General features: G+C 36.5%; 1 protein-coding gene across 4 annotated transcripts in view; it reads left to right on the top strand.

The window, feature by feature from the left end:
* Positions 1-24,394, top strand: part of LOC112963177 (COBW domain-containing protein 1-like) — a 29,283-nt gene extending 4,889 nt beyond the window's left edge. The window contains exons 5-15 of one of the 4 annotated variants that reach the window (XM_026059988.1): positions 2,986-3,045; positions 4,147-4,184; positions 7,536-7,582; positions 8,325-8,411; positions 9,242-9,286; positions 14,119-14,175; positions 18,340-18,391; positions 20,831-20,899; positions 21,000-21,065; positions 23,077-23,206; positions 23,901-24,394. In XM_026059988.1, the coding sequence (XP_025915773.1) occupies positions 2,986-3,045; positions 4,147-4,184; positions 7,536-7,582; positions 8,325-8,411; positions 9,242-9,286; positions 14,119-14,175; positions 18,340-18,391; positions 20,831-20,899; positions 21,000-21,065; positions 23,077-23,206; positions 23,901-23,974 (725 nt within the window). In that variant the 3' untranslated portion in view covers positions 23,975-24,394. Of the gene's footprint in view, positions 1-2,985; positions 3,046-4,146; positions 4,185-7,535; positions 7,583-8,324; positions 8,412-9,241; positions 9,287-14,118; positions 14,176-18,339; positions 18,392-20,830; positions 20,900-20,999; positions 21,066-23,021; positions 23,207-23,900 lie in introns of those variants that run through there. The other 3 variants (XM_026059990.1, XM_026059992.1, XM_026059991.1) reach the window with 3 other exon arrangements.
* Positions 24,395-27,053: the final 2,659 nt, after the last annotated feature.

Raw genomic sequence — 27,053 nt, 5'->3', positions numbered from 1 at the left:
ATTACACAGGTAGCAGGTTCTTACATTTCCATTGTTAGTTTTCGTTTCCAGAATGTGTTATGTGCCAGTGCAAAGCATTATTTCTGTCAAACTTCTGCCAAAAAAAATCATTGCAGAACTGTCTTACTTAAATGAAATGTAAGCGTGTTTGTGCAAAAGAACAAAATATCTCTATTTATTTATCTCTCCCTATATACTCTGATTCATGGATTTCCAAATCCTTGCTAGACTATGGTCCCAATTATCTAAATATTTGTGGATTCCTTTCCTCAAGATTAATCTGAACGCCTGTCAGTTTAGTATGTTCCATTTTACATTTTGCAGAAGTATAAGTGACTGTGCAAAGGGTACTATATATTTCATCACTCCAGAAGCTTCCGCCTTTGGATGGAAATGCAGCAGCTAATGAGGCCTTGTATGTAAAAATACTGTAATTATAGAATGATTCAGGTTGGAAGGGACCTTGATAGTTCTCTAGTCCAGCCCTCCTGCCCAAAGCACAGTCAGCTATGAGATCAGAACAGGTTGCTTAGGGCTTTATCCTGTCAGATCATGAAAGCCTCCAAGGATGGACATGGCACAACCTGTCCAGGCAACCTGTTCTGCTGTCTGCCTTTTCATAATGAAAGAACATTTTCCTAAGATACAGTCTGTACCTCTTGTTTCAACTTACTACCATTGTCTCCCATCCTCCCACCACACACCACTGTGAAAAGCCTGACTCCAGCTTCTCAGTAATCTTCCTGTAGTACTGAGGTCTGCTGTTAGGTCCCCCTGAAGCTGTCCTTTCTCCAGCCTGAGCAAGCCCAGTTTCCCCTGCCTGTCTTTGTAGGCCTTGTGCTCCACCCCCCAACCTTCTTGTTGGCTCTCTGCTGAACTCACTTCAGTTTATTGACAAGTTTCCTGTACTGAGGGACTCCAAACTGGACACAGTATCTAGATGTCATCTAATGAGTTCTCAGCAGAGAAGGATAACCCCTCCCCTCACTCTTGGAGCTGTGCTCCTGTTTACACGACTGAGTATGCTGTGGGCCCTCGTTGCTTCCCAGGGCACACGGCAGGCTCACGCTCAGCTCTTTGCCTACCAGGGCCTTCCTGGCAGAGCTGCTTCCCCCACCAGTCTGTCTACAACCTGTGTTGTTGTTAGGGGCTCTTCCTTCCAAGAGACAGAATTCAGCATTTGTCCTTGCTGAATTTCATCAGATTCCTGTCAGCCAGTTCCTCCCACCTGTCCAGGTCCCACTGAATGGCAGCCCTGTCCTCAAGCATATCAACTGATTTCCCCCCTCCCCCCTCCCCATTTGGTATCATCCACAAATTTGATGCGAGTTCCCTCCCTTACCTCCTCTGGATCCCGAATGATGTTGAATGGGACAGATTCCAAGATAGACCCCTATGGTACCCCACTTTTTGCCAGCCTTTGTTTAGGGTATGACCCATTAACCATGACCCTCAAAGCCTGACTGTCCAACCAGTCTTCTGCCCGTCTGACTGTCCAGCCCTACCATTCAGACTGTAATGTCCCAACTTGGGTACAAGAATATTGTGGAAGACAGTTCTGAAAGCCTTCCTAGAGTTGAGGTAAATGAATCTACTGCCCTCCCCTTGCCCACCAGTCATCTTTTCACAGAAGGCCAGGTGTGATTTATCCTTGCTAAATCTGTGCTGGCTGTTCCTGATCACTGTCTCCTCTTTCACGTGTGTTCTGAGAGAGCTCACTTCGTGATATTCTCAGGGACCAAAGTGAGGCTGACTGGCCTTTAGTTTCCCGGATTGTCCTCTTGGCCTTTTCTGAAGCTGGCTGCAATATTTGCCTTTCCCCAGTCACTGGAGACCTCCCCTAATCTCCACAACATTTCAAAAATAATAGAGAGTAGCCTTGCCAGGACATTGGCCAGCTCTCTCAGAACTCTTGTATGCTGCTTGTCTGGTTTCATGGACTTGTATAGGTTAAGTTTTTCTGAAGTAATCCCTGATTCAATCAACATCCACTACTGGTGATTCATCTCTGTATCGCTGAGTTCATCTTACAATCATAGAAAACAACTGTAAGAAGAATATAATTACCTGAGTCTGAGTTGCAAAGGAATTACTATTTATATCTTAAAGTATGATGTATATTTTAATTTAAACAATATGGCATGCTTATTTCATTGATGAATATTTAAGATGTCAGCAAAAGTACGTTCACACTGACTGAACAAAATATTTGTGATACCTCTTTGTACCCATAACATCTTGGAAAAATAGCCACTGCAATATTACATTGCATAAGAAATAATGTTAATTTAAAAAAAATCATAGTTCTTTTGTTGAAAAAAAGTTAATACTGTGAAACTGTGGTGAAAATTGTGTGCAGTTGTATCCTTTTTCCCCTATTCTGTGAATATTTAAAATTGTTATGTATAAGAGGGAACTGCACCACTAAGTGGAACTGATCATAACATTTTGCTTAGGGGTTTCTGTCTGATTAGTTGTTGTAGATGTGCTTTGCCAGTGTGATACCAATTTGCAAGATGAAGCCACACTAAAGATTTGTATGAGATGAATGAATAATGAAGAAGAGAAAAGGAGAGGACATTCAGTTATATAGGAAGTAGTATGCAAGTGAAGGATGAGGAGTACCTAAATCTCTTTAGAATTAAAGGAGCTCTGTGAGAAGTATAGAAATGACAGGTAGTTGTTGTCACTGAGATAAGGTAATTTAGACAACTTATTTGCATCTGGAATTGTGAGATTTTTAAAGATTTTCTTAATCATAACTGTTTGTGTACACACAGGTACAGTGCTTTGGCAGCTGTTGTTAGATCAAATGTGTGGTTGAGTATTTGGCATTTATGATGCTTGATTATTTTTTTCCTCCAAGAGTTCAGAAGAGAAATAGCTTAAAATAGAGCACTGCAAATAGCTTTTCTATATATATCTTGCTGTTGGTAATTTAATAGAAAATGTCCATTTTGAAACTGAAAGTACTGCACTTCTTAGGAGCTGTGGCCTCCATGTTCTGGGTGGATTCCGAGCTAGGAAGTGACATATATCTTGATGGTAAGACATGTGTGTTTGTTTTCCAACCTGTTCACACTCCCTCACTCCATTTAGTGTGATGTATTTGGATCATTTAGGATGAGGCTTCAGAAAATGTTTGAAAGAGATGATCTTACTTCCTCCTTTTATCCCCACGTTTGGCCACAGAGACCCATTTGCTTATTCTGTTGCTTGTTTATCTACTTGATGGCCTGATTTATTTATTTATTTATTTATTTATTTTTAGTTTGCTACATTCAGCAAAAGGTTGTGTATTCTTTGCTTGATTTCATGAGCTCTCACCCTTGTTTCAGGGTGGAAGAGAGATCTTGGTTTTTGTGGTATAAGGGAAAAAACTTACTAATAAATGTTACAAAACATTATTTACAAGTAATGTTACAGCTTTTTTTTTTCAGTATAGTGTTTTCTAAACCATTTTTCCTTATCTGAAATTTTTCATATTTGTCAGCATCTGGACTCCTGTATCCTCCCTCTTGCCTCTTCTTTGTCTTTTGTACTCTTGTTCCCTCTAACAAATAGCAGCTCATCTGTTGTGTTCCCTTAAAAATCTGTGAGCTTATTGTAATATAAAGTGCCATTATGTATAATTAAAGAGCATATTGAACATTGAGGCTTTGTCTTTGGGTTTTTAAATGTAGAAAAGAATTTACTTTTTAGCTTTGTTAAAAAAAATCCCACTAAATCTTTGGTCAGGCTATGAAACAGCCATCCAGCCAAGAAAACCGTTGTGTAGGAAACAGCATCCTAATTTTCTGTGAGAGAATTGCAGATTCCTGGTCACTGGCAGTCCGAAAGACCACGTACGTGAGTCAGCACCCTTAATTTGGTTCAATAACCTGTAAAGATATATCTCCTGCCAAATTGCTGCTGCCTTGAAGAAGAAAGAGACATGCATCTTGTGAGAATTTCTCTTACCTGTTTTGGTAGTCTTTCTTCTACTACAGGTATGAGTAATATTCAGATCCATTGGAAGCACTGAAAATTTTATAAGCAGTTGTAAATGTGATGATACTCTCACTGTAGTAGTTGCACAAGAAGTAGATAAGTTGTTAACAAATTGTTAGCAGTTCTGAGCACGTTTTTCTGTATGTTCTCTTTCAGGTATTGTATCTGTTGTTGATGCAAAGTATGGATTGCAGGTAACATACTGGATTTATGTGTTTTAAAACTCTGCAACACCAGAACAGCTCTTGCAATAATGTTCATTCTGATAAATTAAATTTGAGAATTATTTTAATTCTTAAAATGAATGAGGATGTATTGCAGCTGCTGTGGTTCATTTTAAGAATTCTTTTTTGTTGTTGTTCTTATTGTTATATTGTGAATGTTAATGAAGAAGTACCGATGCACAGGAGTTCCCAGGTTCTTATCAATGCAGCAGCATGTCTACTAAGAATTGTCAGGTTGCTAGATATTTGATTCCTTCTAGATCTATCGCTTCATTGAGGTATCTTTGTTGTATTACCAACAGGCATGTGGATTACAGTAAAAGCAGTTGCAGAAATTTGTCTTATAGACTCCTGTCACTGGTGCATGTTTTACTTGAAAGAAGTAAGGACCTCAGATATTGGAGTGGCAACCAGTGAGTTAGGGATGCAAATGAGGGGAAGATAGTTGGTGTAATGGGAACCGTAGTGAGCAGGGAGGTGAGTGAGCCAGGGGACTAGGTACCATTTCACATTAAAAGAGGACTTTATTACATGGAAGTAGACAAAAGATATTAGAGAAATATGTAAGATGCAATGGAGGAACAGACGTGTAGAACAGTGATGCTGAGTAAGAGTGGAAATGTTGATTATTTCAGATAATTTAGATGTTTCTTTAATACTTAGTTCTAGAAATAATTATTTGCAACTTAAAATTGGTGTAGTGAGTACATCAATTATGTAGTGAATTCTCAGTCATACATAAGAGAAGATGTGATCATAAGAAAAGATTCCCTGGGATATGAGGATCCCATCACACTTTGAAAGTGTTTTTAATATCTCCATGTTTTCTGTTTTTACAATTTATGAAAATAAACCGATAAAACTGAAGAATAGTGGTAAAAGAGAAAAGGGAAACTGTCTCTTAAGATTTTATTTTGCTCAGAATATTTGCGTTTCTCATTTCAGTTGAACTGTTCTAACAGCTAACTACTGCCAAAAGGGGGCAGTCCTGCACTCCTGCCAATTCCCGTTGTACCTACACGGAACATTTCTAAGCCCCTAGCAAGCCTGTTTGGGGAGTTTAGCCGTCATGTTTTGTATGAACTTTTGCAAAGGAGTTAGTGGAAGAACAATGTAAAGGGGCACAGAGCGAGGCTTGCCCTTTTCAGCAGGAACCAGCTTTTAGATCAGCTCAACTATCACAAAAAGCCACTGCAACAGATGTCTTAAATCACCCCCCTTTTCAGCTGAGTGCCCTCATACTAATTCAGGTGTGTTTTATTRCTTGCAAAAATGTTGTTTATTTTTCTCCTTATGCAATGCTGATTTATTGGCTTGAATCAAATACAGTTTTTTGTTGCACAGGACAGTACTAAATACCTGTTGTTAAAAAAATAAAAATTTTGGATATTTAAACTTGCAGGTAAAATGCCAGCAACAATAAAAATGTTTTGAAACATTCAGCTTTTCTACCCATTGCTATCTTTGCAGCCCAATGAAAATTGTTACATTATCTAATCAATAAGCCTGCACAAAGCTAATGTACACTCACAATAATAGGAACTTCAGATTCTCGCAGATAAATAATTTTCACTTTGTATAAACCGCTGGCAAACTTGACCAGTTTCTCTGGTTGTAACTCTTGACCTCAGCAGCTGCTTGTGATTCAAAGAATTCTGAAGGCAATACAAGCAATGACATTGGGATAATAGGCAGCAATTTAAGGATGTCATGCTTCAGAGACCCGACCCATCACAAGAGAAGCTGACAAATAGTACCCTGTGGCTAGCCAGCCAAATTGAAACTAGAGTGGTGATTGATATCATGGGCTGTCACTCTAATGGGATTGTCACTCAGCAATCTGAAATATTCATTTTTTTATCAAGGGCAAACAATTGGACAACTTGAAATGATGGTTCTCTACTGTCAGAACTTGACATCCAGGCCACTGACATTGTTCTTTTCATTGCAACAAATCTGACAGCATTTAATTCAATAGAATCAATAAACACAGTTTCAAAAAATGGTCAGGAGAGAGGTTTCTTTCCAGTCATCGCGTTGTTATCCTCTGTTTAGATTGTGCACAATCAGAAAATAATTTTGACAAAAAAAAGTCAAGAAAATACACTGACATAATGCAATACTCTGTTTATGTTTTTTTTTTTAAAGTCAAATAATGTTAGATGTCTGACCATTCCACTTGAGAAAAAGTTGTTTTTTTTAAATATATTTCCCATGGCAGTTAAATCCACCTTCATTCAGTATTACTGGGTCTTTAAAACAAAATCAGTTTTGAAGTAGTATTGCTGTTCATTTAGAGCTGATAAATGAATGCATAGGATTGTGTAATCTTCTCACAGATGTAAGGTATGAGAGATGAGCTCTGATTAGTATTGCAGCATCAGTTTAAAATGTTATTGCCTCCAGGTGTCTGTGATGCTTGTCCCCTGGAGATCACAGCCCCCGGCAGCAGAGAGGGCAGAAAGTAATTTGTAGCTGTAACTTAGCTGTTTCAGTATATTCAGACTGTTGATCAGTCAAAATTGTTGATGAAAGTAATGCTTTAAAGTTAAGTTGCTACATTTCGTGCTTCTGGTTGATGTGGGCTTTTTTTTTCCTCTTTCACTAATTCTTTGCAAGGGTGTTAGCTTTGGCAGACAAGTGGAGCACAAAGCTGCAGGTGGCAAGATACCAAACTCCTGCAGCAAGATCAGGTGCTGCCTCTTTTGTTAATGCTCACTGTCTTTTCTGCCCAGTTATTGCTTAATGGGCAGCAAAAACTGGTGATAGGCAAGCTCACCAAGGAGTAACTGTCTATTCATGCACACCTAGAATGAGAGTTATGAATTGTTATCATAAAAATACAATTTGACATATCTTTCAGAGAAAAGGAGTATGTGTTTATGTGTATGAAACTCTGTACTCTAAGCCTAATCCAGCTTTAACAGTCGACATCACACCATTAGACAAACTACTGTACTTTGATTTTTTTGTAATATGTGTTCCACAGTTATGTATGTCATCATGACTTTTTTAACTTCATAGTAAATATGAAAACTAATTAAAAATGAATATTAAAATACAGTTTTCCAACTGTTTAGCACTCTAGTCATAAAATTCATTAAAGGGGAAGAGTTTTTGTAGAAGGAATAGTGAAAGTTTCTGTAATGGTGAATGAATGAACTTATTATTTCACCATCATTGTATAGAGAAATTCTAGATGCCATTTTTCTTAATTTCTTGTTGAAAAGCATATCTCAACTGCTTTGCCTTCCTTTAACTGTAAATGAATTTGAATGTCATTAGAATATGCTTAATCCAATTGTTTCAATTTTTGTCCAGCATTTAACAGAGGAAAAACCAGAAGGCCTCATCAATGAAGCAGCTAGGTATAAAAACTGTTTTTATGTATTGTTAACTGTTAGCTGCTACACTGTATGAAGGCCATGAGAAATGCCGTCTCTGTTGGAATGAGTTCCTTTTATAAAGCCTTTCTTTGCTTTTAAAATAAAGTAGATTAGTGTCGTGAGGCAGAAGATACACAAATGACTTTGGGCTCCATTTGGTCTTTCTACCAAGATCTGACTCTTATAATATGTTTTTAAAGAGGGATGGGATTTTATATAAATGGAGGGGAAACTGCTGCATTGGAAAACAATGAATTATATGCAAGGATCTATCAGATGCACAAAGTAAAAATGAAGACAGAGAAATATTTTTTGGTAGATGTGGAGCTACAATGATTATGGGTAACTGTAACAATAGAAGTCTTCATGAAGCAAAGATATGTCAAATGTTGCTTTACAAAGAATATATGCAAAAGAAATAGGGGCTTGTGGGGTTCGTAAATCACCAAGTACTTTGAAGTAGATGACCTCTTAAAAAGGAATAACAGACCTTTGTAGCTTGGAGGACTCACCGCTTGTGTAACAGTAGAGTACTACCTCAAGGAGAAGCCAATGCTGTTGTAGTCATACTCCTTGATATTCTATTTTGATTAATGCTTGTCTTTCTGTGCTGATAATGCTTATGTAAATTTTTTTGGTGCTATGGGAAATACTGTATTTCTGCCTTACAGAGAAAGTATTTGTTTGTTCAAGTTGTCTTTTTTTTTCTCTCCTTAATGCATAGGCAAGTTGCATTAGCTGATCTTATAATCATCAATAAAACAGATCTGGTTTCAGGGGAAGAACTGAATAAAATCAGAACGTCTGTCAGGTATGGAACTTTTGGCATGACTAATGCTGTACAACCCCCCCCCCCCCCCATTTTTTGTTTAATTACTTCCTTCATGCTGTTAATACAGAAATCAGATATGATTAGTATGATACAAATCATTAGCTTAATAGGGAAAAGGAGATTGCCCCTTTCTAAAGGTATTCGAATACATTAATGTTCTTCCACAGTCTTAACTCTTTGCATCTATAAGTAAGATTAATATTATCTACTAAGTGCAGGACTTTAAGTTTTCATGTTCTTTTATTTTTGGGGCAACAGTTCATATTTTGCTGAAGTAACCATCAGAAAAAAAATTGCTAATAGATACAAGTTCATTAGCAAATACAGAGCAATATGGAAGAGGTACCAAATAATTATGGCTTGAGTGTAAATAAACAAATGTCCTGAAACAAAATAGTGATTAAAAGCATGTCCCATCTTTCTGTCTCAATACCATGACAATTAAAATTAAACATTACAATTGGGAAATACATTACTACTGTATTAGAGGTTTGAATTCTAAATAATTAAAGTAAAAAGGCTTAGACCAACCAGTGGATATTGGGGAGGAATCTTGTTTAGGCAAACTATTCTCAGTGCTAGTATTTTGTTGTCAGAGCTTGTGAAGTTCTCCAACCTTTACCTAGAATATGAAAAAGTCACAAAATTGAAGCTTGTTGGGATGTCTGTTCAATTGTTCAACAAGTTAAGAAGAGAGTTGAGATTATTGTTGTGCTATTTCTGAAGCTACTTTCCATTGCTTAAGTTGTTTATTCAAGACATTACAGTTGCGGTTGTATCTAACTTCTCGTTTTTCCATTGCATTTCAGGTCAATAAATGGACTTGTCAAAATTATAGAAACACAAAGATCAAGGTATTAAATTGGCCAGTATTACTAGGTACCATGTCTTGATTTTTTTATGACAAATTTAATTGTGCTATTAGATCCGTTCACTTAAAGGAAAACTACTAAATTTAAAATATTTAACTCAAGATTTATTTTATTATTGAGTGCTTAGGATAAAGCTAATTCTAAAAAAGGTTAAAATGTTTTAGTTTTTTTGTTGTATTTTTCTTGATTACTGTTCACATCCTACTCCCCAGAATATAACTTAAAATTCACTATTGTGAATTTTAGTGTAGCTTAGTTTACAGAGCTTATCTTTAGTGGTTTTTATTTGATATTGCTATGTAATCATAAGTATTTCTCATTCATAAGAAAAGTGGATTTTACAAAAGCTTAGGTCTTTGTTCTTGGGTATTAGTTTTTCAAAACTTGCATTTTGTTCCAGGTTTATTAATGAATATGCCTTTTAATGATTAAAATTGCATTTTGATAGTGTCGCCACTCATAGAGTGAGAGCAGTCAGTGAGCTCCTGAAAAATGCTAATAGCGATATAGTTTAAGTGGCTTCAATATATTTCAGAAATGTAGCATATTTTTAAGGGAGTGTCTTAGGTAGAAATTCAAAGTTAGTCTCATAACTCGTTAACAAGATCCTGTAAACAAAGAGTAGAAAGGCTTGCAAGGCCATGTGGTGTCAGAGCTAATCACTAATCACATATCCACTGTAACAGTTTTGTTTGCTTTGTCAGCTTAATGATTTGTCTCCTGATGGCTACTGCAAAAAATTGCTCCTACAAAATGACTTGAAAGCAATGCAAGGGAGTTTATAGAAGGAAAACTAATTGTATTGTTCTTGCTGTTTTTCACTGAAACTCTGACTCAGGTTTCTTGTTTAACAAAGTCATACTCTTTGAAGATGCTTTTCCCAGGAACATTAGAGGAAGAGGAAAAGGAAAAGCAGTGTATCTCTCAAACTGCTAGTACTGATTTGTGTGCTGTTAAATGAATTGTTTGACTACACTGTGATAAAAGCACACTATACTCCTGTAATACACAATTTAGGTGTTAAGTCATTTCTGTGGGTTATGCCATATAAGTATTAAAATAGGTTTATTTATCAATCGCCAGATGTATAGTAGACACAGTCTTAATAAAAGATATTTAGCTTTCTAAAGTTATTGTCAAATACAGTTTGAAAGGGTAGAGAGAAATATTTGCTGATGTTGGCTGAGCAGATGAGACCAGCAAGTGCCAGTGTAGAATATGTATTTTGTCTGATAACAACCCAGAATTTTGAAGACTTTTACRGATGTTTGTTGTTTGATATTTATCTGAAGGTCAGCATTTGCCTGGTTTATGCTTCCGAAAATGTTAAGCTTGTTAACATTTCTGTTGATTTTAACTTACTTGAAATTCTGTCTGCAATCTGATCATTGCTGGAAATTTTATGCTGTGCTGCTAAACAGTTGGACTATAACAAGTCTTCTCTGTAGTGCCTGTCATGTTACTTTATACGGATTATTCTCAGATGGTTCTCATTATTTTGTTCGAGGAGGAAGGTGAAACATGTTTAGGTAGCTTCTACAACTTGACAGTCCTTTCTTATTAACTTTTACATTCTGTTGAAGAAAGTTTGGAACAAGAATAAATAGTACTACAGAGGGGATCATAAAATCCATTACTAAGGTGCGCTTCATATCATTCATTTGTTGCTCTTCTAGTGATCTTAACTAAATCATTTCTCTTAAATCATCATGTGTCTCTTTTTATTATATAAAAACATATTTTCTTCAATGGGTTTATTGTCATTTAGGGATACAGTTTCAAAAAAGCAAGTTCTGATCGATTGTGAACAATTCCAATAATCAAGCCTTTAATGATCCCAAAATTTTTATATATGTACAGGTTTTAAAGTGTAACCAGTCACCTTAGATTTCTGCTGCAAATTTTCAAATTTTGTTAATTAGTATTAAGTGTAGTATTTTATAAATTTGAGTTGTATTAGAACAATGCTACTGGCATATTTCTCTGTCTGTAGATGGAGGTGAGAATGCTCTGGTGACCCCAGTTTAAATTTAACCAGAAATTTATTCTGATGGTAAATCTTGGATATTTACTTATAGCAAACTTTACAATATCAAAATTTAACTATCTTTTATTTTTGGGATTTCTATATTACTTATACTTGCCATGACCTCTATGCAGTATGATGGTTTTTAATCTTACCTAAGTACTTTGAGTGTGTTGTGAAAGACTGAAAGATACAAGAAAAAAAATGCTGCTAAGTGGCAGATTTACAGAGATACAATTGCAGCATTTCCCTTTCCTCACATTTAGTAAACTTTCGGGAACATTATAATAATTGTTAGAATTCTGGAGTTTGTAGTATTGTGAGGAATGAGAAATGCTACTTCTACCAGTGAGGGGTGTCTGAAGAATAATTAGGACATAGGAAAAAACCTGATATGACAAAAGGTTTGAAGCTGATTACTCAAGCTGAAATCAAAGAATTGGCAACATAATAACTTCACTGAAAATAATGAGCAGTTTTGAGAAAGTAGATGAAGAGTGTCTTGTTCTTGTGTTACAAGGCAGGGAACAGAAATGAAATGTTTTTTGGGAAAAAAGCAAACTGCTAGTAAAATTAAATCCTACATAAATTGCATATATATGGGTCTTATTGCCATGGGAAATTAGTGGAAGTTTGAGGCCAAGCTTTTTTTGTAAGATGCAAAAAAAAGAATGACTTCTATAAAGATGATGGTATCCAACATCGCCAACAGTTTTGAAGAAATTATTAAACTTCATGCTTTGAGGCTTAAACGAATATTTGTCTACAGAGGATTAGGAAGGGAAGTATAATATCCATATCTGATGTCTGATGCCAGGAAGTATTAGAGAAAAGATACTGGATTAAGTGGACCTCAGATCCAGTCCTCAATGACAACACTTGTGTCTCTAGTAAATATTCTGTAGTGAACGACTCATACTGTCTTTCCCATGATTAAACATTCCAAAAGTGAAACAGGCACAAAATTAGTTTATTAACATGTTACTTGAGAACATATTTTCTTTAATTAGCTTTTTTTTTTTTTTTTGCCCATTGAAAGTCAATGTGTAAAAAAGGGCAATATAGCACTTTTCTGAGTGTTTCTGTAACCCAGTTATGAGTTTTCAGGACACTGCTGAGAATAGACAGTTCAAACTCAGCGGGTCATAAACTTTAGAAAAGGTTTATTTCTGTATTATACATTATAAACCTTTCATCTTAGAAACAGCTTTGTAAGGCTGCTGTTGGGTGTAAAAGTTTAATAATAGTACTGGCTACGCTCCAGAGGTCTGTAGGTTTTTTTAACCTCTCATCTGTAAATGTGTTCCCTGTATTCAGCTTAATTACATTTATAAGGCTATCACATGCTATTAGCAGTGAAACCAGTATTACAAATAAAATGAGCCTGTATTACTTTTCCAAAAAAGCTATTTGTGTTACACGCAGCTGTTCTTACAAATAAATCCTATCAGCACTCTCTGTTCCAAGTTACCATTTTCATTTATCTAAGCTTCAGCTTTTAGAGCTGATATTCTTCACAATAGCATTTGCCTCATAGCAAACTTAGTGAATATTTCAGCAGCTGAAGCTTAGTTGTTCCTGAGAAGGAATTTAAGAGTAGTACAACCTTGCTTCACCAGTATTGAAAGCATTTTTGTAGTCAGTTCTTATGAGATGTTCCAACATCCCATATTCTCAAAAAAGTACTCTAGATTTGTCAAATAGTCCTACAATTGGTTATGTGCTTTTTTCTGTATTCTTGAAATCCTCTCTCTGAAAATGCCAGTTCATACGTGCTTAGTTGAAAGTTGTTAGTCTGGAGAACTGAACTGCCAAGCAATTTGGGTTTTCCTGAGCTAACTTCAGTCCGTGGCTGCAAATGCTGAGCAGGTGTTTCTCATCAGTTTGCTTGTCAGTTCCGCACTCAGAGTACGGTGGTACATGCCAGATGCATTTGCACTGAAGAGTCTGAAAAATAGATAGGGACTTGATTTTTTTAAACCAAGCTATAGCAATCCAATACAGAAAGGGCCAGACATCACTGCTCTGTTGAAGGGGAATGGGAAGAGGGAAACTGAAAATTTGTGATCAGTAGTTTATGTCCTTCTCTGAACTAAAATAAAAGCTAAAGTTTTTGGATACTGATACMCATCTGTTTCGAGGAAACATTTGGGAAAGTATGTGGCTCATTTCCTCTGTGTACATAGAGACAGAATGCCTATTGCTGCTATACTTAGCTCAAGTTGTAAATACAAAAGCTTCAGTTATGTTGACTGTGTGTTTGTATAACTTCATACTTCTGGGTTTTACTGTGCGTATGTGTTTTAAATTATCAAGTTTCATGCTTTGTTGAGGGGATATATGTTAGTAAATACTGATGGTGCAAAAGAAATACTAAGAGCTTCAAGGTTCCTATTCCCAATTAGAGACAGGATCAGTCTTTCTTCAGGCATCCAGTGTGGGAGATTTTATTAATTTTTCTTAGTAATGCATTCTTATATTTTATTCTCTCTGTATTTTTTTTAAATCTTCTTTTTGTGCTTAGGTATTACTGTGTAATTAAAAACTGCTTTTCCTCATAGGGCAAACTATTTAAAATTTCAATAAAACCTGACTTATTTAGTAGTAGCACAGTATAGGAGGTATTCTTATCTACTATGCTCTGTCTACCAGTGCTTGATGACATTAGAATGATAGGCAAGAAAACAAACCTAAGCTTAAATGAACTTTTTTTAAATAGTTGTTTAAATTTACACAATATGTAAATGTAGTGAAAATATAAAGCTTCTTTTTTTTCCCCCTGCATTAGAGTTGATCTCTCCAATGTATTGGACCTGCATGCTTTTGACAGTTTATCTGGAGTAAGGTATGGCAATAATTTAACTGTCTCTTACCAGAAATAGTTGTCCATTATCAGAAATAGTTGCATTAAGTAGACACTTTTATATCATGGTTAAATTTACAACAGAATTTCTATTACAAATTCTAGTCTGGTCACTTGTCTAATTTTACTTCAAAAGTAGTAACTTGAAACAATGTTTTTTCCACTTGAAATGCTTGGAACTAAAGCTTTTTGGTTTTAAAAAATAAAATGAGAGCCAGAGTAGACATGGTTGTTTGGCTTTTTTTTCACCCTAAATATAAGCTTATATACTAGATGCATAGTTACAGCTTTAAGTTTTACTTTAATGCAATTAGTAGAGCAGAATGGGACATTTTTCTAGTTCTGTTAAAAATTCTAGGTTTTCAAAATTTTTCTCACTTCACATCATGATCAACTGGAAGCCTCTCTAGTTTTCACAGAAAGTAAAAAGGCACTGAGGTTCCACTACAACCTAAGCCATTCCAAACACTAGTTACTGCATTCCTGGTTTCAGCAGCATGCACCCATCCTCCTTCTTTTAATGTCAACTGCACGCTTCAGGATGTTAGACGGGTGGAAAAGTAAAATTGGAGGAGGAGGGAGAGAGAGAATAAGACTTTCTGCTGACTTTGCTTGCTGAAGTAACAACCAGAGTAAATGAGTGCTAGAACAAACAAAAGGAAGGGAGGGAATGTGCAACTGGGGACATTACCAGCTTCAATTCTCTTCTGAGAAGCACATTTTTCTCTTCAGGTGAGGGAAGGTATCTACTTCCTTATTCAGAGAAGGGAGAAATTACTGAAGATACAGACTAGTAACCTCTAGTAGATGTGATAAGATGAGCTTATGAAGTATTCTCAGTGAGCTGGTGCAATAGTTAGCTACTGTCCAAATGTTAGTTCTTTACACTTTTTTTATGATCTTGTGCTGTATGCGCATGGAAACCAAACAAACCTTTGCATGGTTGGTTTAACACTTCAGAACATATGCTTACAAAGTACAAGAGTTCACCTGGTGACAGATCATTTCTCTTTGGGATGGAGTTTTGTATGTATGAAGCTAGTTGTAAACTGTTTCTGTGATGTGCATTTTGGGTACTTCCCATAGCATTTGCAGTATGGTAAACTACAGTTATGTATGTAGTGCCAGCCTTGAAATAGTATTTCCTTAAAGTGTGAGGTGGTTTTTTGGTTTTTTTTTTCTTCACTAAAGCGATATATTCAGTAAAGCGATATATTACCAAATTGCTACAAATCTGCAATGTTGAGTTAGTTACTCCTTTGGGGAAGGGGGAAAATGGCAAACAGTATTTCAAATTAACACTCTAAAATTGCAGCATTTGAAAACAAGTTCTGAAAACATCAAGAAGTTTGTAGACTGCATAAATGAAATTCCTTTTCAAAATTTTGTTTGAGCTCTACGCAGTGAAATTTTTTACAGTGGGGTCAGTTCATTGGTACATAAATCCCTATGTACAATACTAGCAGTGACTCCTGATGTATCATATGTAGGAGGAGAACTTTTTGCATCCTGCCCCGTTTGAGCAAAAATACACCAGTACACTTAAGAAAATTGTTCTTTTAACTGCATCCAACAGTAGGATTTCTGCCAGCATAGCAGACAGATATGACATCTGACTAGTGTGACTGTACTGCTAAAACCTTGTAGTCTATACATGCATTGAGGTTACAAGAAATACGGCTACAGCTCTGAATTCTCTGGAATGCAATATGGAAAGAAGACAACAAAACAAAAAAGATAACAAGAAATAGGAGTGTGAAAAGTTTTACTGATTTAAGTAACAGTTAATACCTTTTTGCTCCCGGAGCTGAGGGCTTCTCTCTTAAAATGTACAGTCATTAAAGTAGGAGGACAGATTTTTGAGTCAACTTCTCTAAAAGGTATGATAGTAGAGTGCTGTGATCAGTGACTTTTTTCTGCATATTGGTCTGAAGACTAAGACACAACATTCTCCAGTACAAGAACAGGTGTTTGAAGAATTTGCACACTGTTGCACACTGTCTTGATTAATCAGTGGAAATTGGTGGGCATCGTGCACAGTATGAATAAATTGTTCACCGGAGGTGAAACCGAAACTGGCAAATAGTATGTTTTGTTTAGTCAGTGTTACAGATTTTATTCTTGTAAGTAACAGCTATGCACATTTTCTTCTTGTTTTTCAAACCAGTCTTATATTTTCAAAAAAGTGTCCAGTATAGCAACAGATCAGATTATACTGATTTATTTTTACCTGCTTGCTCAGAGGATACAGTTTGCCTTTTGTCGTTACATGAAAGGATGTCAAGTGTATTGCACTTTTTAAAGTATAAATATTTCAAATCCCAAAGATATTGCAAATTGTAAATGTAATCTGTGTTCATTTTTTAAAAAACTAAGAAATATAAAATATTCATGTGCATTTCTACTGGGTGACTGGCTTGACTAATGATTTTATATGGAAGTTTATCTTTAGAAATGATTCCTTTTATTGCTGACAGTAATAAACTTCTCCCTGATACTCAAAAGTTACGTTTTATTTTATTTTGGGTTATGAAACTGAAACTATAAAATATGGGCTGGTCAGTAAATAGCACAATGTGAAATATTTAGTAATTTGATTCTCTTTTCAGGAGCTTTGTTTTCTACAGAATTGAAAACTGAATAAGAAACTATTAGCAGCAAACCATTAAATTTAACACCCTCCATACCAAGACCCCTTGGTGATTAACAGACTTGAACAGCTTATGTAAACATGAACTTCTCCACCCTTTTTCAGCTCACTGTTACTAGTTTACCCCTTGCTGATGTTAAACTCTTGCAGATGTTTTGTTTTGAAGTCYACAGCCTCCCTGTAGCTACCTGTGCTACGACTGTCAAGTGTTTAAACTGGTAGAAAATGTTTCACTTGCTGCTGCTTCTGATGAAGTGCATAAGCTAACCAAAGGATGTGGACAGGTGTATTTTTCTTCAGAGGGAACTTTAAAGATTCATGGGGCAAAGCCAGTAACTTAAAAAGTATTTTTACCCTTAAGAATTTTTCATACGTTATCAAATTCTTAATTTTATGAGCATTGTTAGCCAGAGATTGCCATTCGTGATTTAAGTAGTAGGTAGGTTCAAATTTCACACACATTTCCTGGTTCTGCTTTTAAAATATTTACAAAAATCATTGTCTTTTTGCTCTGGCTGCAGTACCAGTGCTAGAATCCTGGTCTTTTCCTCTAATTATGGTAGCAGTTTATTTTTGTTTTCTGATTTTCTTCCTCCATTTGAACTTTAGCACTTCTGTACAACAAGTTTGAACTAAAATTACTTTTTTTGCTGGTTGCAAGTGTGTTAATGGAAAGGCATAGGTATGAGTCAATTTGCGAATTATATACTGAGTTCATCTTTGTGAAAGAATGCTGTCTAGAATTGCAGGTGTTTAAGGTGCAAGAATTTTTATAAATTCTTTATAATTTTTTATAATTATTAATGTTCTTTGTTTCATGGTAGTATTATTCAAACTATTATCTCTTTCAGTATCTTCTCAATAAAAATTGTATGRCCACATATTTTGTGACTGTTACAAATGAGTTGAAGGGCTATGCTCTTGGCCTTTTTGTGAAAATGGATCTCAAAGTTTTTTTGTTTTTTTTTTTATACTGATTTAGCAATTGAGTTAGTCTCTCATTAGAGACATATTTTGATGGTTCTTCTGTCCCTGAGCTTCTTTATTCTTACAATTTGAAGTGATGGGAATATGATGACCAGACACATCAGGGAATCACTCATTCCTTGCTATGTCCTACACATCCATATTAATAGTTCTAACCTGGACAAAAAAAAAGCTACAATTGTTTTTGCAATGTAACAGTAAAACTAGCTGATTATCATTAATAATGGTCTTTATAGTGGAATTCCAACAATTTGACTAGAACATTCTAAACTGTGACAAATTAACATTCTAACACAGATCATTTAGTAGTTCAAACCAATATAATTAAAAATATCTATTTTGAGATGAAAAATGATTTAGCAATTGAAGCATATTCTGAGTCTATACTCTGCTTTTGCTCTTTTAAGTTTACTCTGCAATACAGAAGAGTTTATTCTATGTATTTTTGAAATAAAGACATCATTTGTCCATCCTACTCAAATGTAACATTTAATTTTACTTATTTTCAGTTTGCAGAAAAAGCTTCAGCATGTAAAGACAACACACGCACATCTAGATAAGGTAATTACAAAAAGCACTGCTTCAATTTTTTGTAACAAAATTGGTCAGGATAATTGCTAATCATGTTACTTTTATAGAAGGCTTCAGCTAAGGAATAATATAGATAAGATCTTTGAAAGAACACTGAATATATATAGGAATGTGCTTTGTTGTAGGGAGATTCTAAATGGATGTAACGAGTGTTACTTTCAAATGCAGCTTATAGAGGTCCAGTGCTGCAGGCAGTCACATCTTTCATTCATTCACATGCACAGTGTTACTGAAACAGACAAATAAAACGATTTGTTTAATGTTTGCAGGACTGAGTTCTAAATTTACAGCCTATCCTTATGCTGTAGGATTTGTGTCCAAATGGTGTCTGTATATATTGATACCAGAGTGATGTTATTCATCACTCTGCATTCTCTAAAGCTGTAATAAAGCTTCACTAAAAAGTTAAGCATGTGCAGATTTCCATTATACGGGTGCTTGCCATTATTTTTACAAAGATTAGTAAGAATGTAACTTGTAATAGTAGACTAGACTCTGCCCTAAACTAGGCTGAAGGCGTCTCTGTTAAATGTGTTTGAACAGGGTGCCATTCCAGCTTCTGTGGCTGAAGATGTGATGGGATGTTTTTCTTTTCTGTTGTTATATTCAACCATTTCAGAGCTGTCTGAAACTGGTTGTGACGGGCATAAGGCAGCTGATGACCTTCTTCCACATGCATCATCGCTGCAGCCCACTGCTACTTAAGCCTTGTAGCTTACGCATATTAGAGATCTCATCATTCTGCCTTGCTAAACGCTTGTTTCAGACCAGTCTGAGCTTACATTGCTTAAAAACTCTACCCTTAACATCGTAAGAATCTGAACATCGTAAGAATCTGAACACACACTTACTACAAACTCCTCCCCTTGCTCCGGTCCATCAACACAAGGTTAATATCATAGCAGTTTGAACATGCACTCATTAAAAATACCACCCCTTATTCCTGGCAAACCAGATTATAGGGGTTCACATCATAACAGTTTTAACATAGGTACTTCCATTACAGACTCCACCCTTTGCATTTTGGGGTTGGATTAGCAGGGTTAACATTACAAAAATCTGAATACTTACTACAAACTTAAGGCCTTTCTCCTGCAAGACACCTAACCAAGACCATCAACAGTTTTATTTACTCACCATATCTCAGAATGATTAGCAGTATGAGGAACAGCACAGCAGAACAGATTAGCAGTACGGAAGGTAACACCAATATTGGACATACCAATAGGTTTCTGAGTCCAATGGCTGTCAAGTTTCATCCAGAACCCAAATGGGTGGTGAATAGTGTTGATTTGATTCAGCATGGGCTTTTCCCCATTTGTGAATTAAAATGAGGTAACAGATGACTTAGATTTCCTGGAGCTTTCTCCACATCCTGTAACCGTAATAACCGACCTCTGAGCTTTTTCCTGCGCTTGCAATTGTTTTACTTGCAGCTTTAGATCTCAGAAGACTTTCTGTCCCACTCCAAGTCCCAGTGTGTAGGGTGGGAGCATGGAGATATTTCATCCTGTTCTGATGCTTTTTCTGAGGTTGACCATACTGATAGACTTCGGGCATTATCCTTTGCCATGTTGCCAATTTCGCACCTTTTTTCTGGCATACTCCTGCCAGTATGATACTGCAGGTCACTCCTTGATCAGTAAGATGTCCCACCAGGTTATACCCACCAGGTTATACCCGCCAGGTATGATACTGGAGGGGCCTTAGTAACTGTGCCTAGCTGCTGGAGCTTTCAGGCCATGTCTTCAAGCAAACAACACCTTTTCAGGATCCCTTCCCCTTACCTATAAACACACTCTAGCAGCCCAAACTACTATAATTGATTGCCCTTTCTTCCTGTCCCTCAGTTGGGATATGTCATTCGTGATCAGATCGAGCTCAACAGACCCCTCTATCAGGCAATCCCAAAGCCTTCCTCTGGTGCACGGGGCTGTGTTTACAAGTGGTACAGAAAACCAACTCTGCCCCAAGTGCAAAGCCGTGTCCTGCCTTCTCCGACTTCCCCACACCACCAGTCACTGCAGGGTCCCCACACTCCTCTTCTCTCTGAACAAAGGGTCACTGAGTGGTTGCACTCTGCGGAGCAGCATTTTACAGGTCTGTAACAGGGTGCCTGACAGCCACAACAAAGAATTACAGTGTGTAAGCTGATGGCATTAGAACATTCAAAGTATTGGTTTTGTCCGTTTAAGTGGACACTAAAACACAACCAAAAAGYCCAGCGTAATGTATCCAGTTAGAGCAGTACAGAAATGGAGATTTTTTTTTCTAACCAGATTAAAGATGGGGTAGCGTATAGTTGCTTTTTTTCTGAGACCAAATTGTAAAGAACATTAACTTTTAAAAATAAATGTATTGAAATGTTTGTTCAGTTGACTAATAATAAGTTGGTCTTTCTGTTTGCAGGGTATAATTACAGTAACATTTGAAGTTCTAGGAAACATAATAGAAGAAAATCTAAATCTCTTTATTCAGGTAAGTGCTACATCATCATCAATTGAAAAATCATTTTGGCATTTTATAGATAATTATCCCATGCCATTGTTTGTGAAAACCCTTTTTTCCCTCTTCATAGAATCTTCTGTGGGAGAAGAATGTGAAAGATAAGACTGGATGCACCATGGATGTCATAAGACTGAAAGTTAGTCAAAAATGACCGACTTCTTCATTTTGTGTTTTTCCTCTTTACACCTAAAAACTGCAGTGTACCATCTGGTCATAGGCCTGTTAAAGGCACTACTGGATCAGCATAGCTGAGCAGACAAAAGGGAGAACAGCAATTTGTCAGTGTTCCATTTAGGAGACAGTTTGTTCTCTGCTGGCTGGTGGAATAAATCAAAAGGAAATAGCCAGTACAAAACCAAACATTGGTTGTATTGTGAATTGAGAGGGAAGGAGTACAGTTGTTAAATTCCCCCAAACATCACTGGTAGAATTCATGATCAGTACATGATTACAATTATGCAGGATAGAGATTTCTTACTCCCTTGAGTGATGAGAAGAGCAATAGTCACAATTTAGTCCATAATGGACAAAATATATTGCTGTTGAGTTTTCTTTGTAAGGAAGCCTTTTTTCTAAGTCTTTAGTGCTATATAGTTTTTTAATCAATCTCTCCTTTTTTGCCTTCATTTTTCTGAAAGGTCCCATCCATCTCTTGTAAATGTCTCCTCATCTAGTAATGTAACTACAGATGCTGTCTGTAATTACAAATATTGACATACTATGCAGAAGTTGAATTCAACATAAGATAGAAAGACTACAGCATAATACTAGCTTAGAACTAGCTAGTTACTACTAGCTACTAGTCTAGCTACTTAGAACTTCTTACAAGATGTCAGACCATATTTTTAAAAGATGCAACACAAATGGATTTGTCTTCCCGGAGCACTTGATATATTATTCAGTTGTGTGCATTTGAGGTGATTACAGATGATTTACTTTAGGATATATTTCCATTTTCCTTATACCAAACAGCTTAGTAAATTGTTAAGAAGTGAGAACTGGATCTTAGCATTTTATATGGTGTAAGAAACACAAAAAAAATGCTTTGGTTGTTCTTTGAGAATACTGTGCTTCATGAATAGCAGCATAATTATTTTTACTTCATTGGAAGAAAAGTTGTGTTCTTGATCTTTCAGCAACAAAAACAAAGGATTATCTTCCCCTTTCTGACAGATAGAAGAAAACAGCCACTGATGCATCTTAAGCTATCTGAAAACAGTACTGCTATGTGCAAATGCATTTTTGTTGTATTGAGCACTAGAATTAAAGTAATTCTTTAACAGATTTGAGGTCTGTAATGGACTGTGTGCTGAGCCTCAGTCAAATTAAACAAACACACCAAAGCAAATGAACTACAGGTAATTATAGAATGGGTTCCAGAGCTTTTGTATTTATATCTTACCTGACATCACAGTCCTGTTGATAGGGACAGTAATTTGAATTCCAGCTGATAATCTGAATACAGACCTTTTTTCCACGAAAGATTTTTAACTTTGTATTTTTTTTTCTTTATGGAAGTATAAGAGATGTTTTACAGAATGTGTTCCTCTAGAATATTTTATAAAGTTTTACATGAAATGATGAAAACTCTTTTAATACAACTTTTGGTATGTGGGGTCAATAGGCTCAGTCTGACAGTAATCCCTTTTATTCTGTTGCTAGTCATTTTTCCTTACAAATGTTTGTTCTTGCTCCCATACTCAGAGGTTTTGTCTGAGAATAGTAAAAATGCTAAGCATGAGAACTTAATCAGAATAGTCTGAAATCAGACATTTTTGCTTGTTTGACATCATCTTTTCATAGGCAACCGTTCTTTCATAGATGCATATGTCATATATATGTTGGAAGTGTCATGGTGCCATAGATGGCATTTTATTTTGCTCAGACATGCTGTACTAGGTGTTGTCCCAATGAGGAACAGAAGTCAGAATGTAGGACAGTATAGTTCTTGGTCTTTAACAGAGTAAGGAAATGTGAGAATGGATGTAATGAGTAATAGTGATCATACTGCATTGCTATTTTGACCAACTGATGCATAGTCACCACAATTTTTTTTTCTTGCTTGTCTATTCTCATGTTTTTTTCCCCTTAGGTATTTCATTTTTAAAGGTTTGTTTATGTATCCTAACAGTTATTTTTCTGATAAGGGACTGGTATCTATTCAAGGCAAATCTCATCAGGTGATAGTTCAAGGTGTCCATGAACTCTATGATCTGGAAGAGACTTCAGTAGGCTGGAAGGAAGATGAAAAGAGAACAAATAGACTGGTTCTGATAGGTAAGAGAAAATTACATACCTCATAATTTGACTTTAAGTAGCTGGTTCTCTCAGCAGGAAATCCCGTGACTTGTCCAGTGGACAGTGACCAGCCTAAACTAGCCAGAATAATAGCACTGAATATGTGCAGAATGCACTTTTGTCCAAAGTTTATCTGTCAGGACTTCCTGAGGTTTTATATTCCAGCTGATAAGAATATACATTATGCCTTTTAGGGAATCAAGATAAAATATAAAATATTCATAAATTGTATATTTAATGTTATTTTAAAAAATTCATAATTATAAGTACAGGATGGGATTGATTGCAATCAAGTGTTCAGTAACTGTAAGAAAAGTGCTTATAGCCATTAAAATACATAAAATCTCATTTGTTTCTGAAAAGCTTGTAATACTAAGGTTGCACATTTTTTATTTCCTGCTTGTTACTCTCTGCTTTGGGATGACTGCAAGTGTTTTTATGACAAAAAAACCCTAGTTTTTCCTTGTTTCCCTTACTCATACAGCTTGAAATCTGTGGCTGCCTGGGAAATGTGAAGTTACCTGTTATCTGCAGTTTAATATTCATAAAGCTGTATTTTCACTCATTGGTATAACAAACTGTTTCTTCACTCAGAAGACTTGCAGGTTCCTACTTACCTGCATTTTTGTAACACACTATAAAATATAACTAGACAATTTTGCTCTCTTTACAGGCAGAAACTTGGATAAGGAGATCCTCAAAGAAGTATTTATAGCCACTGTGACAGGGAAACAGGGAAATAGTTGACATCATACTACAAAGAAGATAGTCTTAACACTGCGAGTTTTTTCATGATAAAAAAGACTGAATGACATGCAGTACAGTATCTTTTTTCTGCCCATGTTTGCACAACAGTTAAACTCTTAAGTCTTGTTACAAGTTCCAGCTCACCTACTGTTTAAAGATTAGCTCTTACAGTCTGGATTTGGCTTAAATTATGTCAATAGCATCATTTAGCTTTTCAGAAAAACAGATAAGTAAAAGACTTTTGTTTATACTGTATGTGAAAAGAGGCCACAAAGTATTGGTAAACATGTTTCAAACCTAGTGCTTTTTCCTCCTAACTCTTTTTTACTACTGGAAATCAAATACTGTTGGTTACTGCCGGTAATGTAATCATAGTAAAATGTATTTAATGCTTACTATTAAACTCTCTTAAAATCTCTTTCCACTTGTTTTGTGATTTGTGAATGTGTACATCCATCCCAGGTAACTCTAAACCCATTGTATTAATGAAACTAAAAATACATAGACAGCAAAGCCACAAGACCACTTGGAATATATTACTRTCTGCATAATTGCTATAAATTTAGTGGTCAGTCATGCAGTCACAGTGCTGGAAGATGTAACGGACCTCTTAGATCTTCTGGGCCTTGACCCTGCTAGTTCAAGATCAAGGGGGGGGAGAGCACATTTTTCACTGTATTGTCTAAACTGTCCAGTGTGATTTGTCATGCAATTCAGAGACCATTTCTGATTATCAGTGTTAAAAAAATAGAATAAATTAGTTTAAGGAAACAACTAGAATTTGTTTCTAGAGCTGAGGAAGGAGACATTGTTAATCTCACTGCCAGGGCTGGGAGCTCATCTGATTAATGTATGAAGTAATAAATTATATATGTCCAATAAGATAGAAGTTTTCATTCTCCCAGTGGATACACTGTCTTGACTTCATTTCTCATGGCATAAGTAGTTCTCTATAGCTTGAAGAAGTTTACAGATACTGTTTCTATAAACTGAAGCAAGGTAAAAAGAAAGAATCTACTTACCATGTTGCTTCTTGCAAGTAAAGCAGTGGTGTCATTTGAGTTAGATGGGTATATTTGTTGAGGGGAATTGCGACAAGTTTGTCAGTTTGCCTCAGCAGTTACATCTCATTTCATTTGGAAAACTGATACATGTTCTCACAAATCTACATATTTTCAGTTGCATAAGTGACACCTACTCCATTATGAAAATTTGTAAAGTGGTTGTCATCATTTTAAAGACTGAGTTATAAACAGACTATGTAAATGAAACATTGTAGATAATGGATATGGAGTTTGCATTTGTTGCTGCTTATATTTTCATTCTTCATAAAAAAAGCAATGAGATACCTTGTATGGTATAAACGCCTCATGTAATTTAAGAACTCTTCTACCTTCAGAAACATTAATTAATCTTCTCTGGAGTGCCCAACTGACTATTCATTTTCCATTTGTAAAAGGTCTTCAGAGATTTAACAAGAACAACTTCAGGCATATGTCATAAGGAGACAAGCCATGATGCCATATTCATTTACTGTCATATTTAAGATGTGTAGTTTTTATATTTCCTCAGCCTGCATACTCCAAAAATCCCACTACAGATTGTCTATAGGCTGTAATGGAGCTGTAAATTCCACCAGCTCACAGACTGAAAAAACTGTGGATTATACCTTTAATCTGGTTGTAACAGTCAGAATATCCAAGGCAGAAGCAGTAGAAGTTGCTAACTATTCATAAAGCTGCCTTTCCGCAAGGCTCTTCTTTATTTCCTGTTGACTGGGATTTCACTATTAAGAAAATGATGGGAAATACAGTAGCTATGCAAGTTCATTCTGAGTGGAAGTCCTAATTCCTGCTCTCTCACTTTGAGGTCAGGTGTGTTGGTTGTTGATGGCGATGCTACCTCTTCCACACTTTTTCTCCCTCTTTCTCCATATGCACCTCTACAGCTAGGAATCTGTGCATCTTTGTAGCTCATCTTGCTGTTACTCATTCTTCCTCTGTAGGACTTCACTCTCTACCTCTTACATGAGTAGTTTTAGTCAGTGCATGCAGCTTTTCTCTTTCTCCTGTAAATCATTCACATTTTCCTCCTATGTGCCTTCAGAGAACTGCTAGCACAGAAAGTTGTCAGGTACGGAGAGAAGGTGGACTCTGTCCCTCTTCCTCATCCTTGCTGGTTGTCAGTTTGCCCTTCCATGTCTTGTCGTGATACACTCTGTTCACACATACAACATTTGTAACACAGTCAAGGGCTTGCTCTTTATTCTTATCTTTGAGTAAGACTGATATTTTCTTTTCTTGGATCTGTATTTAAGGGACTTTTTCTGGTGGCTTAGGCACTAAGTCTTCTGCTTGTACCACACCAAAATGGAAAGAAGAGGAAGTGTACATGAYGGAGGCTCCAATAAAGTCTGGCCTTAGAGAATTGATTGCCAAATGCCTTTGTTATTTGTTTTATCTTACTGGCAGTTGTAATAAGGATCCGCTTCTTCAAGGAATGGAACATATATTAAAGCTGGGAGATTAATAAAGCATGAAAAATAGCAGAACTCACCATGATTCCTGCTCCCTGTTGCTACTGGTAATCGTAGCAGATGCAGTCTAGGGAATATCCTGCAGTGCTTCAGCCACTGACTTTAATTTGCCAAAGGATGAAGGAGCTGGTTGATTATAGTAGTATTTCCTTCTTTGCATTCAAAGTGATTTAAAGCAGCACAGTGTAAAGAGCAAGGGAATCACCGTGCTGTTCTCTGAAGGCGGGGTCAGTCCTGCTCACAAGCGGCACTTGGGAACAGCTGCTGCCAGGGAAGGTCCCATAAAATACTGTTCGTCTCCGCGCCTTTTTAAGAAGGCTTTAGCAAAACACCCAGCCGACACTGGCCCTCCCCGGCGAGGGAGGCCTGGAAACGCAGCTTTGCTCGCCGAGGTTTTCGGGGCGGAACCGCCCGAAGCGCGCGCGGAGCCCGGCGGCGGCGGCGGCGGCGCAGCRGGCTGCTCCTCCGGCCCTCGCCGGGCGGTTTGGCGGGGGGAAGCGCTCGCGTTTTGCAGGTGCCGCCCGGGAGCGGCAGCGGCTGGGA

This window comes from Apteryx rowi, unplaced genomic scaffold (genome assembly GCF_003343035.1).
Source record: "Apteryx rowi isolate R43461 unplaced genomic scaffold, aptRow1 scaffold_163, whole genome shotgun sequence".
NCBI classification, from domain to species: domain Eukaryota; kingdom Metazoa; phylum Chordata; class Aves; order Apterygiformes; family Apterygidae; genus Apteryx; species Apteryx rowi.
The sequence above is the reverse complement of the archived record's forward strand: the minus strand, read 5'-3'. Positions and strand labels throughout refer to the sequence as shown.